This window comes from Ischnura elegans, chromosome 9, assembly GCF_921293095.1.
Source record: "Ischnura elegans chromosome 9, ioIscEleg1.1, whole genome shotgun sequence".
NCBI classification, from domain to species: domain Eukaryota; kingdom Metazoa; phylum Arthropoda; class Insecta; order Odonata; family Coenagrionidae; genus Ischnura; species Ischnura elegans.
Genome location: NC_060254.1, coordinates 47,878,292 through 47,895,125, shown reverse-complemented (window position 1 = coordinate 47,895,125; position 16,834 = coordinate 47,878,292). Strand labels below are relative to the sequence as shown.

The 16,834-nt window shown below is 39.0% G+C and overlaps 1 protein-coding gene across 1 annotated transcript in view; it reads right to left on the bottom strand.

Annotated features, from left to right (window-relative positions):
- LOC124164926 (protein pygopus-like) overlaps positions 1–16,834 on the bottom strand; it is a 240,845-nt gene that overhangs the window by 115,704 nt on the left and 108,307 nt on the right. Inside the window, exons 3-4 of the mRNA XM_046542158.1 lie at positions 9,709–9,957; positions 4,040–4,331 (exon numbers count right to left, since the gene is read on the bottom strand). Coding sequence (XP_046398114.1) covers positions 4,067–4,331; positions 9,709–9,957 — 514 coding nt within the window. The 3' untranslated portion in view covers positions 4,040–4,066. The remainder of the gene's footprint in view (positions 1–4,039; positions 4,332–9,708; positions 9,958–16,834) is intronic.

Genomic DNA, 16,834 nt, shown 5'->3' with positions numbered 1-16,834 from the left:
TAGTTTCTATTGCAATCCCTTGTGACAACACACTTAAAGAGGCCGATTTGAGGATCCTCTTTTGTAATATTCGTGTTTCCAGCTACGCAGTACCGGAAAAATTGAAGACCGGCGCGCTGGGATACGAAGGGGTAGCGGTAGCCACTTCTTCAAAATGTTGAACGCGTTTGATGTCCAGGTGGTGCGGGAGGAGAGGCTGGGTGGTCCATTTGAGAAGGCAGTAGTGCCGGCTGTGGGTGTGGAGAGTCTAACACTACCTTCATCTACCACTCTCCGCATTCCATCTATTCTTTTCACGCTTATGTACGGACTCCCTTCGCTAATTACCAACTTCCTCTCCAGTCCTTTCCACGCTTATGTCGGTTTTTACAATCTTACATTCTTCCTTTCGTTCCACCTCCCTCCCGTCCAATGAGAGATCTAGTAGACGAAAAATAAGCGTACAAAATGGTTCGTTGGATCGAAGATTTCAAAGATGATTCGATTTATCGAAAGCAAGTAAGATGATTCGATTTAACGAAAGCAAGTAAGATCACCCCATTAATTAATATAATCGCCGCTATTAGAGCAGAGAATCTGATCGACGGGAATCAATCAAAATATCTCGAAAAACGTTTATCATCGATTAATCGAATTCATCACAAATTTAAACTCCAAAAACGAAAAGAAAGTTGGATGAGGGGTTATATCGTACATGAAAAACCCCAATTTTAAACTTATCAAACTCTTGCGCAAGTAGGATTTCCACAAAGTCGTATACGCAACCATATTAGAGATTACATACATTGTTCATAAATACACCAAAGGATGAAGTCCGCCATGAAAAAATATTTGACTCAGCCGGGATTCAAACCCGGATCTCCCGATATGGTTCATAAACTTGTTTCCATCACGTTATTCAGAGGAGGAAATGGATAATATAATGGGGTATCTGCATTACAGTTGATCGAAGAATACATAATTAACCATGCACATTTACACACATAAGCGGCCTTCAAAATAAGATACCATCAAACGAACTGATTACGTTCAGGTTCTTACTACGCAGGACAATTCTGCAGCATGGGAAGCAAATACAGCTCGGTCCATCAGTTGGAGATGAATTACGACTTTAAGCATTTTGGACGGCCAGGTAGGACCCGGATAACGAAGATAACGAATACCCTACCCAGATCTTCGACCTAACATATGTTCATTGCCTCGTTTGAACTTTCCAATGTCCCTCCAAAATGCCTTCGACAATAAACTCCTCAGCTCTCGGTATTTCTGTATCTATGAATTAAATCAAACAGACCCTAAAGTGGAGAGAGCTGCTAGGAATCCAAGTGTTACTGACAAACTAATCCGGCTTGACCTTACGTTTACAGAGTGACACGAGAAACATCAACTGTGAAGGAAAACACACAGCCAACTCAATCTAACATCACAATCAAACCTGCAGAGTAGCGACTAACCAGTTACACGAGTGCGGTTGAGGGCAAAATAGTATGTTTACGACTGAACTCACATCCACGAAGTAAGCCTGGAATCATGAACCATATAAAAACAGGAGTTATATGTATTCAACCGTAAACGGAGGATGCGGAGGATCTCGTATTAATAATACTGATAATAATAGATAATTAAACTTGGAGGACTCTACTTAATTATTTCATTCGTACCACCGAATTTACGGCATTATTGTCATATGTAGATATAAATAGAATAAAGCAAGTGGTAGGTGTGAAACCGAAGTTAGTATTTACCAGTTAAACCTGCTACTACCAGTATTATCACAATTTCAACCTCCTTGAATTGTCACAGTTTTATTATTACGAAATATAGCTAGGATAAAGATAAGTATATAAATTGACAACAGACATAATCACCAAAACTGAAAAATGGAATTTACTTTAACATGAACCTGAATCAGATCTTGAAAACATAATTGGTTCTAGAACCGAACTACAAAACCTAAATCCAGAGTTATACTCTATAACCGGGACCGAGAATTGAGATATTGATATTATAGGGCGGTACTGTAACACGTAGTGAGAGCAAGAAATAAAATGCCGGTTATTAAATAAATTCATTGAATTTGGCGGCCTCGGCGGCGGGGTAAAGTCCTCTCCTGCCAAACCGAAGGTCGCGGGTTCGATTCCCGCTTGGGCAGGTTGTCTTTATTCAGAGCATGAGTGCATATGGTCGTCCTACATCTTTATTCGTTAGAATCCTCCACTGTAATGGCCATAAATGCGCAGTTTTCTATGAGATGAAGATAAATCAAAAATCGTTAACAAATCAAAAACATATTAGTACGACCCACCGCTACTAACACTTTTTATTAAAATATGTTTCAACTTATAGAAACTTAGTCCATTATATCATACCCACCCCAAATAAAAAAAGCTCACCATCCAGTAAAACAGAAAACAGAGGACTCCTTTCATGAGGGCTTAAAGCTTTGGGGAGAAGTGCGCTCCTGATGGAGCTAATCCACCATCGGTCTCCCAATATCTATCACTCCATTTCCCTATGAGGGCTCAAACACACACACACATCTACCCACTCTCATCCCCTTCCCAGAGAGGAGGAGCCGCAACATCTTCGCATCATGACTGGCTTATCTCTCATCGGAAACACTCAAGGAACTTAAAAGGCCAAAGCATCTCCACGGCCATTTACACCTTTTAAGATCCATCACAGAGATCCATCTGCCCATCCCGAAATAAAAAAAAAGATTCCATCCCATTCCGTTTTAATTCTCCACCCGTCTCCGCGTTGCCACTAACACTAAAACACTGTCGCTCCTGCGAACGCTCCTTCCTCGCGATGCTTCTCTTCACAACCCTTTAACTACCCATTACGGCCCATCCCCTATCGAATGGCGCCTACTCGCCAAACCCACACACAGACACACATCGTACCACAGCCGTATGTGAGCAGATGTGTGTATTAGGATACGCCCGGGGAAATGGGTCTGGTAAGTATGCATTACTGAATGTTAGGATTTCCCTAGTTCTCTCTCAGCACGCATTGCTGCGTCAGATTTTGATAAGAAGCCACTCGGCAGTGGCAGATCCAGGCTAAGGACAAGGGGGGCTAATATTACGATTCTATCTAGTGTAAATTGAACACCAAAAGACCCTTTTTTATAGAGGAGTATTTTACAGAGGAGTCGACAGTAGGTAGAACGATATTTCCAAACAATGGCGAACTTAGTGGTAAACAAAATTCAGCAGTCATTAACATTATTTCAATCGACTAATTTAACTGCGGCTCCGAAGGGAAAAATGCTGACATGCAACCGATATGTTATTCACTGATGAAAATATCAACTCCATTGAAGACTTGACAACGATATCTGAATATCGGCAGGGATATAGGGGGAATGAAAAATTCTCAAATAATATTTCTAAATAAAACCGTTGAAGTTATTACAATAAGTAGTCATCGGAAAACTTTTTTTTCCTAAAGACATTACCTTGAAACGAGTAGGAATGACGATATGAATCATCAATCAGTGCGCTACTGTTATCTACAGTGGAAAAATAATATATTTTGTTCATATACTGGAGGAACAATATATTTTGACGAAACCCTCAAAGGCTCTCGAGTAGATAAAAGTAGTCGAAAGTAAAAAATAAACCAAAATTGAAAATCACAACTTTATTTCACTTAAAAATCGAACAATCGTCATCAGCAGAATAAATCGATGCTCTATTGACATCTTACACCGAAGTATTGCATATGAATCGCTGATATTGAGGGGAAAACAAACCTCGCAATCTAACATAGATGAAATTCACACTGGCACATATGAAACATATAGGCGATTCAATGCTACCACATTTACACTTCAAGGTTATAGAAGAAACGATATTATTGAATATTCGATATTATCGAAGAGTCGATATTATCGAAAATTCTATAATATCGAAGTCTTTATAACCGAATATTCGATGTTATCGAAGATTCGATATTATCAATGAGTCGATATTATCGAAGGGTCGAAAATATCAGGATTGGGGGCGCGAGTTAATTTGTCGTGGGGACTCACCCTGCCTCGGCCCGCGCCCCGCCGCCCTCAGTCTCTACTCCGCCGAGGACGCCCCACCTTGCCCTTGCGCACTCCGGTCGTGGTGGTGGTCGCCGCGGGGCCGCCTCCGCCGCCCCCGCCGCCGCCGCCGGGACCGCCAGGGCCGGGCGGCGACGCGGACGAGGAGGGCGACGCGTTGGAGGACGCGGCTGCCGCAGCCGCTGCGGCCGCCGCCGCCGCAGCTGCCGCCGCACCCTTGAGCAGCTTGTGCCAGTCCTGCTCGCAAACGAGGCTGCCGGCCAGAAGGTAGTACCTGCGGGGAAAAGTAATGAATTAAAATCAGTCAAAACCATCGCTTTTAATCACAAAAAGGTTAAATTTATGCGGTTTTGTAAAACATGTGAGGCACATATACATCAGAAGGTATTAATAAGAGTACTAACAAGAAGGATCCAACCCTATCCATTTCAAATACCCATTTTTCGATGCACCTTAGAAAAGGCGATGAAGGTATTTGCGGGAATGTAATCATTGGCATTTTTATTGAGGAATACCTAATTAAGCAGTAAAATTAACTAAATACCAATGAATCGAATAAATTTACTGCAAGAATAAAAAAGGATAGATCAGAAATGTATTTGCAAGACAATAAACTTTGAAGTATGTTATTCACGGTTGCATTGCTAACAAATAATAATAAAGAAGTCAAGCTTATGAACCATAAGAAAGCCTTTTCCAAAAATTCTGATTCCTTATGTGAGATGCAACTCGAGCAGCGCAAATAAATCATCTCTAATGAACAGCCACTCCTTAATAAGGATGGCCTCAACTAATATAAATTGACAGGAAGCTACGAGCTAGCCCAGATGAATTAATCAACACGAATAAAAATGTAAATCAATGATGACCATGGATACTTAATGGGGAGGAACTATTATTTATTAAAAGAATATTCATCAGACCCTAAGGCAAAAATCTTTCCTGCCATTTTCTATAAAATTCGAGGAAATATCCAGCCATAGGCCACCTACAATACGGGCTCATTTCCATGTGTTCCAAACATTCTAGGCTAGATCTGAATATAAAAAAAAAATAAAGCATCGACGCTCAACCCGTTAATTAACGTAGGTAGAAGCGCGCCATGGAATATCTTTTGATCAAGGGCAGGCACCGCCACCAACTCTATCTACATGCGTGCCTCACTGCGGCTATCGTAAATATAAAAGACATTAATCTTCACAAACAGGAAGTTAAACTTTTATTTGAGGAAGCGAGTAATTACGACACCACCGGCTCGCGATGAAAGAGCGACGTCGAGCTGAAAAATTAACTCCCAGTTTTTTTCCCCCTTGACCATAGTTAGGATTAACAAATCAGTCATATTTTTTTATTCCCACCCCAACCTCGATTAATATTCTTGTTCCAATAAAAATCCCTATATTATGATCACACCTACAAAGTGGTGGAGCCGTTCTGGTTTTTGGTACCATTCATCATGAATGACTGATGAAGTTAACCATAGAAACAAAGTTCAAAATATATATCCAAAGCGCAATGGATTTTCTTCATCATAAAAGGATAAAAAGAAAGCATGTGATATTTCATAAAAATGATGATCGATGAACACAAAAAGGTCGAGAATAGCCGCGAGAATGACGGTTATCTGTTGAAACTGCTACAAAGGTTTGCGCGTTCTATCAACATGATGATCGAAAAACTCCACCCAGTTTGAGTCTATTTTAATTTTCATTAAATATTTAGAGCAATATAATAAAGCATATTTACAGAACATAATATTGAGAATGCTGCGCCGATCATATTTATGGATTAAAATTAAGGGAGAAGCATCGGTAATAGAATTTAAACCCTGAAATATAGTAACACGCAGACGGTTAGCAAACTGTACAAAAAATGAGAATAAGATAAAATTTCTAAGAAAATCGGCAATATTGGCAAAATCAAAAGGAGTTCTTAATAACAGGATCGACTCTATATCCACAAATTTCTACTATTAAGTACGTGAATAATAAAACACGACACTAAAAATAGTAGACATAGGTACATGATTTCGTCGGCATCCGCGATTGACTTGCGGAAGAAAACGCAGATCATAGAGAAGTATTAAATTATATTATCAAAATTTACTTGGCACTTTGGAAACTCCACTTTCAGAGTATCGATTCAAAAATCATGAATTATATAACGCTACCATTCACTACACGCAAAGCATATGTAGATTCAAAGAAATAGATCAAGGTACCCATAGAGTTTCTATCGAAAGATACAGAAGTTTAACCACAATGACGTCAGCCTAAGAGTCGTGCTTTGAGGGTTGAACCTACTTTATTACCACAAATACATCAACATAATACCCTGTATGCCACCTCTAGGGTGTTTGGCAGGGGGTGACCAATCACCAACATGCAGCATACAAGAGGACCACCATATACACACCGCACGGTATTTGATAGTTCATGAAACGTTTCTCTTTTTCAAAATGTATACCCCTGAACAATGATATAGTTCACGGAATTAGTAACAAAAGGCCGAGATTCGGAGATTATGTCCTCCAGGATCGACGTCTATTACGAGTTCCCCTTAAAAATACTTACGTGAGTTTTCACTAAACAATTTACGACTGCCGGTTATCAGGGCACCACGAGCAGCAGCTTAAAGCGCTCATTCATGGAATGCCTTTCACCTTTAAACTAAAGATTGGATGACGAATAAGAGGTGAAATGAAAGCTGGATGGATAAAGATAGCGAGAGAGAGAGAGAGGCAAAGAGCGAAGAATTTTCTCGAGACTAAGCCATGAGTTTTACGACGGGGCGCTGCTGCGGTACTGTCTTTTTCTTTGGAGCGCTTTCTTACAAGCGCGCAATTAAATTTACGCCCGCAGCGGATGAGAAGTGCGACGCTTTTCCATGACTGGAACGCAATTAAACGGCCGAACCATTTTAACTGGTTTTAAGTCTTCATTAGACCCGCACCGTAAACATGAATGAGTGATATGGTGGCCGCGACTGAGCGAACCGTACTAGTTTGACTTGAAATCCTCAAGAGCAAGACATTACCCATTGGAAAGGCGTTTGGCACGTAACGATGATGAAATGCGGCTTATGTGAATGAAATGTGATATAATATTATAATTATATGATATAATATCGACGATAAAATGATATCTACAATGTACCTTCATACGTATCTAGCAGAGAAAATTTATTACAACAGGACTAGTTTTTCGTGTGTTGTGAATGGAAGTAACTTAAAATCACATCCCATCCAGTGATTATATTGGATAAATGACCTCTATAATGATGACATTGATTCGATCATACTGAAATGGTATCAATCTGAAGGTATTTTCGATGAGTGAGGATAGAGCTCTCCCAAAACTGAACTTATGCAAGTGACAGCACACGTTATGGTTAGAGTAGGAGTAGACCATTTCTAAGGGCTGCTAGCATTGAAAAAGAAGTTAATACAGAATAGAAATATTGCAAATATAGTTCTTGGCAATGAATTATTAATTACTAGCACAGATCTATAAACACAAAAATTATCAGGTGCACTTAATACATTTGATAATGGCATAACACTTTTCATGGTTAAAAAAAGTTTTTGTAGAAGACACCGATAGGACCAATGGCCTATTATTTCCGATGAAAGCGACGGTAATGGCTATAATTCATTACGCCACCTAAATCCAATTTCTTTTCTAGTTCAAAGCGAATATCGTCATTGACGTTCACGAGAATTTGGCAAGCCATCTCGAGGTTTGTGAGCATCTGACGATAAACCGGGGAGCACTCTCATGGAATGCCTGCATACATTAACATTAAATTTGCAAGAAACTGCTCACTTGAGGTCATAAAATGAGTAAGTGGGAAGTACGAGGCCGACAGTTCAAGGGAAACCAAAATAAACGAATCGAGAGAGCGCTCAACGCCACCAGATGTCATTAGCAACGTTTAGAGGTACGGCGTAATGCCTGGTGCCAGAAATCATCGAAAAGTATCACTTATAAAGAAACTACCATTTAGTCAAAGGATCTTCAAATGAACTTCTTTATCTCGAACAAAAATTAGCTTCTTTTCCCTGCATCACAGAATTTTGATTTTAGAGCTAGATCATCTAGGGATGTGCTAGTACTCGAAAATTCGAGTCGAATCGAATAGTTGGTACTCGACTCGAGTAATTCGAGTAGCATTGCGAATACCGATTCGAGTCGAGTAGTTTCGGTCACAGAGCTGTCGAGGACAGTAGGTTCAGAAATCTGCCGAAGGGGGCGCTATGACGAAACGTTATTAAAATGGTGCAAATGCTTATACTCAGAGCTCTTTCTAGTAGTTTGGATACATACATATTAATTAAATTTATCACTTAATACCAGAGGTTTATTGTTCTTTTGGAACTGTCGAAGACACATTAATTTCTATTAATCTCCTAATTCTGAAACAATTACCATCAACATCTCTTATTAACTTTTCCTTTTTACATCAAGCTAAGCATTCGGAATAGCATACCCTCAATGGAATTGGAAAATTGGGAATAAGCTGGTGCATAAGTTGTCATATTGCCAGATCCAGGTATGACCAAACTCGACTCGATTCGATGCTCGTGAGTAGTTTTCAACTCGACTCGAGATCGAACAGCACTACTAGGACATCAATAAGATCATCGACAGGAGAGCTCAGCAAATTTGAAGTAAAGCGACTGCAAAAAATTATTTCGCCAATTGATATCTATAAAATGCATTTACCTTCGAAATTTCTAATACAACATCTCTATTTGCTGCGTATTGCGTAAATAAAAGGAAGTGAGAATCACATTACAACCAATGCTGGCTTTGGATGGTAGGACGTATTTATTTGGTAGAATAATACTTTACACTAAATTTATCACTGAAAAACGCAGCGCTATTTTGCCTCGAAATCAAAATAAACGCTCAAGTCATCTTCAATCATTATTTAGCTCATTGGAGGTTTATACAGTTTTGCATCGTGTGATTCCCTGAAAAAGCTGTGCACCAATGTGTCAATATATGTACCAATGTGAATAATATTATAACAGCAGCTAACACATCAATAACTAGTTATTTAACATATTTTACAAGTTAAAATTGAGCGAAAGGGAAGAAATCCTATGATATACCATCTCTTGAACATCTAGAACATTCCCTTCCCATCCTTTTACTAACACTAGTTCCTACTCTTGCAAGACCCCTAGAGGCCATAAAGCCCTCGGTAGCGGTTAATAATTTGAATAAGAATACAAAAATAGCAGAAAACATGTCAATCATATGATATTAACATTTTTTATAACTTTAAATTTACCAACAGGGAAAAATCCCATGATAGTACATTCCCTTCCCATCCTTTTACTGAATCGATGCCAACACTTCAGACAGAAGCGATAAATTAAGAAAAATAAGATATTTTTCTGAACAAATAGATATGGGAATTCGTTTTTCTCACGCGTCATATAGGACTTTAATAAATATTAGTAGTAATTTTGTTTCAGGATTTGCTTTTTATATGCAGATGGCATTTGTCCTAACACCCTCTGCCAAACGCCTTTCTAGGTGGCTTGCGGGGTAGTATGTAAATGTAGATGAACACTAAGTCCCTACCCTTGCAAGGCCCTGAGGTCATAAAGCCCTCTGGAGTCGCACAATAGCGTTACTCACCTGTCCCCTGGCATCAGCTGCGCCTGACACTTGGAGCAAGCGAAGCACTTGAGGTGGAATACCGAGTTGGTGCCCGAGTTGGGCCCTCCGTTGCCCTGGGGCCCGGCGTTGCCTTGGGGCCCTCCCGTCGGGTTGGACGCGTGGTTGGGGCCTCCGGCGCCGCTCTGCGGGGGCCCGGCCCGCATCACGAACTCACTCGCGGGGATCGTCTGCCCGCAGGCCGCGCACGCGCCTGTACTGCCGAACAACCTGCAGCGGAGAAAGAGGGAAACGTATATCATTAGAAAAATTCATAATAAACAAGGATTCAGCCAAGTAAAATACAAATCATGTAAGTGGTTCCAAAAGTAGTCTTATATAATAGTAGATAAATGACGACGGTTTATTGACCATTTTAATTAATAATATATCTTTGCTGTGATTGGACGTACGTTATCATTATAAGCCAATCATCTTGCTGACGTTCCGCAACGTTAACTTGAGCATCTGCAGAACTTGAGAAATTAAAATTATTAATATGAATACTGAACCGTTCAAAACTATGGACGAAAACTTGACACTTCACAGAGGTTATTACAACTTTAAGTTTGGTAAATTGTTCTCATACTATTAGTCGCGTGTTTGAATACTTACTTAAACTTTATCAAGAAATTAAGATACATAAAATAATTCGCAAAATTTCGGAGGGTATTGGTTTGGTAACAATTATGTAGGACCAAAAGGAAACATCCTCATTCAGTATCGCGATAATGGATCATAAAAATTACCTGTTTTATACACACGAGATATGCGCGTTCAAAAATATAAATATTACTCAAGTCAGTGGCGTAACTAAGAATTGGGGGGGGACGGAGGCGCCTGAAGGGTGAATACCACCCCCACCCCCCTGCCCTTCAAGGCAACAATTCGTTCGGCAAAAATGTTTGAAAAATGCCATGCCTGGAAATAAATTTTACAACATTTTGGCACAAAAATTTAACCGTAAGCAGATGCATTTATTATATGCCAAAGATAGACAATAGTTTTAAATATTTTTTTATTTCTAAGAAGCTTTGGGGGGGGGGGTCTATCCTCTCATTCCCCCATAGCTACGCCACTGACACAAATACAAAGATAAGAAACATCAAAGTAAAAGCACACGGATTTATTCATAGGTTTGAATCACCCGGCTTCTAAGAAAATCTCTTTGGAACTCGAGAATCAAAAAAACCTGGAAAATAAATTTGTTCTATTGATAGATCAATTTTTTAACGGTTTTGGAGCATATAAACACAATTGTTTTTAGATTTCATAATGGTATGAAATAGTTGTGTGGGAAAATTGTTTTAACTACGATATCTTCGATTTTTTGCAGGATTCTTAAGCGAACAACTTTTTCACTTAAATTTTGAGCCAAGAAGTTTTTAAAAAATACTTTAAATCTCTGAAACATAAAATCGAAAGCATTCCCAATGCCAAACAAATAATTCCCTAAAATGAAGCAGTGGTATGCATAGGGAATAATTATATCATCACAGTATAAAAATAACGCGAATGTATCTTGAGAATAACGGGTAATAGCATTGCGTTAGTGTAACTGAATATTCTTTATCGATCAAAGGAATGATGAATATCACAAGACGGATACAAGTAATAACTTCCGGCATACAAATATCTCTAATTTAATAATTTCTTCGAGGTCACACGCAGCGAGACATCCGCTATCCGATTTCACACCGCTCAAATTTCAATTTTCGCGATCCGGCGACAGAATGAGCCAATCACACACTTTTTGCAAGAGAGTGAATGAAAAGGATTGCCGCCTTCCTGGCGAAACAATTTCCAGAAACCCGCAGTTCGACAAAGGGAAGAAATACTCGCGACTCTCCTTATAGGAGGAAACAGGAAATTGTGTGATTTCCCAGATATCGATCTCCAAACGGGGGCCTCGTATTAAAAATTTAGGCGCGGAATGCTCAATAGGAGTTGAACGAGGAGAAAAATGGAAAACAAGGTGATTTCTCACCAGGATAACGAAGGAAATTACTCTCGTTTCGCGGCTTTTCCTGCGTTTCGCCCTTAACGAACAAAGGATCTCTCGTCTTTGACGTCGATTGTCTTCCACGGATATATAATTATTTCAGGGGCGTGAGCAAACTCCACATAAAGTGATCATCTCCTCGTTCAGGTCGAATTTGACAGAAGGGGATTTAACCAAAGGAAGTTAAAATTTCGTACTTAAAAATGGATAGCTTATAATAGTATTCAACCGATTAAGGTAGGGTTTCCTTGGAGTACTTGAGAAGCATCCTGAGAGCCTCCGCTTCCTTCAAGCAATTCCCTCTTCAATAGGGAAGTGCACTAATTTTTTTTTATTGCTGAATTTGAAAGTTTAGCCTAAAAAAGAAACATTAGTACAGTCACTTTTATTTTCTGCATCTGGGGTATGCACTTTAAAACGTTTTGAAAGTCGGAAAATTTCATGTTGCGCTGAAACACAGTGCCCCCATCTTGATTGAGATGTGACGTCACAAGGCAGTAGTCACCAGTGGAGTATCGCTGTATTCCGTCGCCTTCTTTAGCGCGGCGAGAGTTTCCGGGAATCGGTGGAGTTTGCTTCCTAAAAATGTCATCTAGTACCGAAAACATGAATTCAAAATAGAATTATAAATGACTTTTTGTTCCAAATTTCATCTCGACGTCGAAACAAAAGCCTGGAGAAGATATTCATTCCCGTGCCTTAAGCACAAGCTATACGGAATAAATGGTTCAAGGCTGCTCCTGACTCTTACCTATCGATGATATTCTGTTTTGAAGATCATTTGAAGGTATTGTAAGATCAAATTGATATTTATATTATAAAATTTACTTAATAGGGACCTCAGTCACATCAGAAAGTGTGTTGAGTCAAAATATAGCATCTTCCGCGTAGACCTACGTAATTTATAAACTGAAAGTAGTTTGGTTAAAGAATTATGGCGCGACTGTTTTTTTACACGACCGGGCAAAATGCGTACTTTGCCCGTGATATGTGCATATATGATAACAAACGATTTTTGTTAAAGTTAATCTTTATTTGTTGAAATTAGTACATTTATAGGTGATACAGATATAAAGGTACACGGCAGGTCGCGCGGCGTAATTTGTACTCCACTGGTGACGGGTTCATCTTGCTGATCTAAAAAATTAGCTACAATACCTCGAACTTTGAAAACTCGCAATATAGGCAGTCAAAGTACATTGTAAGAATACACGAGACCATTAAAGCCCAGAATGTACGTACAATGTCGAAATCCTTGGTTTTCCAAGATTGACGTATTTTATACGCCAGCGCGCCCGGTCCAGTGTTATCAACTTTTATTTCATCCTATTTGTTAGTTGAAATTATATTTCAGAATGGTTCTTTTAGCACTGCTACTGAGGTAAACTGGTAGGTACTGAGTACAAGGTACTGAGGTATGTACTGAGTAAGTAAACTCCCTTTGGAGTAATGTGAATTACAAGTGTTCGAGATATATGGCATTTTATATTCGCTTTGTGTTCTTATTAATTATGCCTGTACGCATATTGTTGCTTGCCGCGAGCCTTTAATGGTATGTGCTCTTGCAAGAGTGGTTTTCATTTTTAATGTGGAAGTTGGTCAGTATAAGTAAAGAAAAAATTAACATTTAAGCGCACACCAACCCTTGTAGTCATCGTATCTCGGCGTTTGTAATGACACTACTAAAATACCTAAACGCCATAATGACGATAAAAATATTGTCTCATGTCAATGATTGCTGCAATTATAATTAATGATAAACTAGACGCCGTATGATCACAATGAAGGCAACAAAAAATAATGCCATGAAGTAAACTTGAACCACGGTCCTTCGGGTAACATCTTTCCTTTGACTCGTGCACGCTACCACTACCCCAACCGACCCATTGGAAAATTAAGGATACTTTGGATTTATATATATAACTTGTAAAAAGTAACGCATGAAAATTAATTAATTACAGCCTAACTAACGCCCTAATTGAAAAAGATGCAGCAAGGTACGCGGTCTCCCCTTGTTAGCCTTAACGTCTCGCATTTCTATGGAGCGTTGAACCTGTCCTCCTTATTCAAAAATTCAGTAACCATAAATACATCAAAGTTTGGTATACCATTTATAAATCGTTGGAATTTTCCTTCTCCCAACCAAGATTATCTTATCCTGGACAGCGAACCATTGCAACAACCAGCCAGCTCATAAATAAGGCTAACATCCCATGATTCTAGTAGCGAAGGGCGAACGTTCCGGCCGGCGTGAATACATACGCAACGAATAAGTCTTGCAGCAAACGTCTGAAATACGTTTATTAGTTTGACTCGGTTCTTACAAAAAAAGTTTTGGCATGATAAGCGGCATTGTGCCAAAATATACCCAGCGAAAAATAAATGCCATCATGCATTTATCAAAGATTCAATGTGCTATTCATACTACTCTTTCCAAACTTAAAGTTGACACGTAAATGAATATTAATATATTACGCAATGATGAAGTCGTTTACTCAAAAGAGAAGCAGCCACATATATAATCTGAAGATATTTTATGACAGCAAAAAACGGATACCCTCAAATTCTGTAATTTTTCTATGCAATAATAGAGGTAGAACTAAACGGTGTAGAGGCTGCCTTCTGCTACTGCCTTGTGACGTCACGGCCAATATTCAACATGGACACCCGTTTTCGCGGCCTTTGAATTTTTCCATATTTCAGACGGTCATCTCGAATCAAGTATTCACTATTAGGATTTAAACTGTGGTTTTACGACATTATGTTATTCTGAACTCTAATTTAAAAAATGTGTTTGGTGTATTTGAAACACTAGTGCACTTCCCTATTCACAATAATTCTGACTCCCTTTCACACTATCCCAAAAAAAACTACTTTTCCTTCCTCTCCATCTTTTACCCAACATTCTACCCTCTAGCACAGTTTTGGATATCCCCTTCCCACTAAGTGCTCACTACAACCATACCTTCTGTCCCCTCCGTATCTCAACTAAAAGCTGCCTCTCCTAACCACTATGAAAATGAATAGTACATGTGCTATAATTTATTATTATATTAAGCATCACGGCTTTTCCTAAATATTAATTAAATCAGAATTTTGACAAGTTCAATGAAATTAGGGCGTTAATTCCAGTTCTTTAAAGCGGTCGCTAACTACAGGTAGAGTAGGTTTTCATCTTACATGGAGCATGTAAGTGATTGATCACCCCCTGCCAAACGCCGTGGAAAAGGCTCGCAGGGAATAAAGACCGTTTTACACGGGGCACGTACTTGCAGTCTGACGTGTGTACGAAGGCGCAGTCAAAATTGCGTCGTGTAAAGCGGTGAATTGCTAGAACACATGCAAGATTGCGTGGACGTGAGATGGCAAAATTGTCCCTGTTCTAATTTCGTTCATGCATTCGCGCTATTCCACGCCATTTTGTACGCATGATCGTTCAGTGAAAATTAGAAAATGTTCATGTTGAGTCTGCTCCCGGCACCGATTTGAATATGGTAGTATAATTTGTTAGTATGCGTGATGCTTTTTGTACTGTGTGGTCTACATGTGGGAGTCCATTGCATACTGGTGATTGATCACCCCCCGCCAAACACCCTAGTGGTGGTTCGCAGGGTAATATGTAGATGTAGATAATTTATTAGTGACTCCAATAAAGATAGCTATTCTATCTTCTTAGTTTGATTACAAGCAAGACGAAGCCAATCCTTTCGTGACAAAATAACTGTAATATAAACTTTAAGGTATTATTTGTAACAGGTAATGTTCTTCCGGGTAATAAGGAAATTTCTGCTAATCGTACATATTTTTTTATTGATGAAAAAATGCACTTTCTTAAGCACTGGCTTTCCTCATTTAAGTGAGTCAATCATTTCATTCCATTGTGTAATCCGTCATTTTAATAAAAAAATCTTTAGCACATTTACATTAGTCAAAATTTCTATCCGAACTCAAGCTTAAAAAAATTTGTTTCGAGTTGTGATAGGGACCAAAGCAATTCACTGAGCAGCTCATTAAAAATTATAATTTTCTTATCTTCAGACCTTATTCCTACTTGGATATAAATAATTATGAAAGCTTGATTAACAACGTATTTGCAACGTGTCACTTCCAAGAGTATGGTCATGACATGCCAAAACCACATTATCTTATCTTGTCCGTGAGTCTTCGGAAATTAAACAATAAGGAAGACATTTGATAAAGAGATGGAGCGAAGAGACACAACTTGAAGAAAATTATCAGACATGTACGATCTTATTTACCAAGTAATACATCAAATTTGGTATAATTAACGTCGCCGAAAGAGAAAAACATCACTATCATGACATGCAAGCAAAAACATAAACACAAGGGAAAAGTGAACGCAGTTGTATGTCAAATCCGTTGGATAGAGGATGGAAGTACTCTACCAATGTTACCTCACGATAATACCCAACCACAGGCTAGATTAACTTTGAATTATTTTTAATTATTAGATTCCTCCTCCTTAAGAGGGCTAATCCAGCATTTTACCCAGTACATTCACCCCAAATCATAAGCCTGAACGCATTCGAACCGACTTAAACACAAGTTGTTGCGCATGGCAATTTTCTACGGCAGAGTATGGAGGAAATTATATTTTTATCTCTCATCCCTGCATATATCTACGCAACACGACTACAACATAACCAAAAAGCGTTTACCTGGCTTGGTCGTCTAATTTCTAAACATGCCCGATCTGATTTACCACGAAATGCATCAAATTTGGTAACCTTTATTTTGCTGAAAGAGAAAAATATCACTATAATGTGATTCAAACAAAAATGAAAACAAAATGTTATAGTGACCTCTAGCTAAGATAGCTATACTGAGTCTAGGAAGTCTAATCCATCGGATTGAGAATGAAAGTTCTCTACCAATGTTACCTCACGATAAAACCCAACTGGTGGCCGGATTAACTTCGCATTCTTTTTAATTATTCGATCCAGCCCTCCTTAATAGGGTTAATCCAGCATTTTACCCAGTACATTCACCCCAAATCATAAGCCTGAACACATTCGAACCGACTTAAACACAAGTTGTTGCGCATGGCAATTTTCTACAGCAGAGTATGGAGGAAATTATATTTTT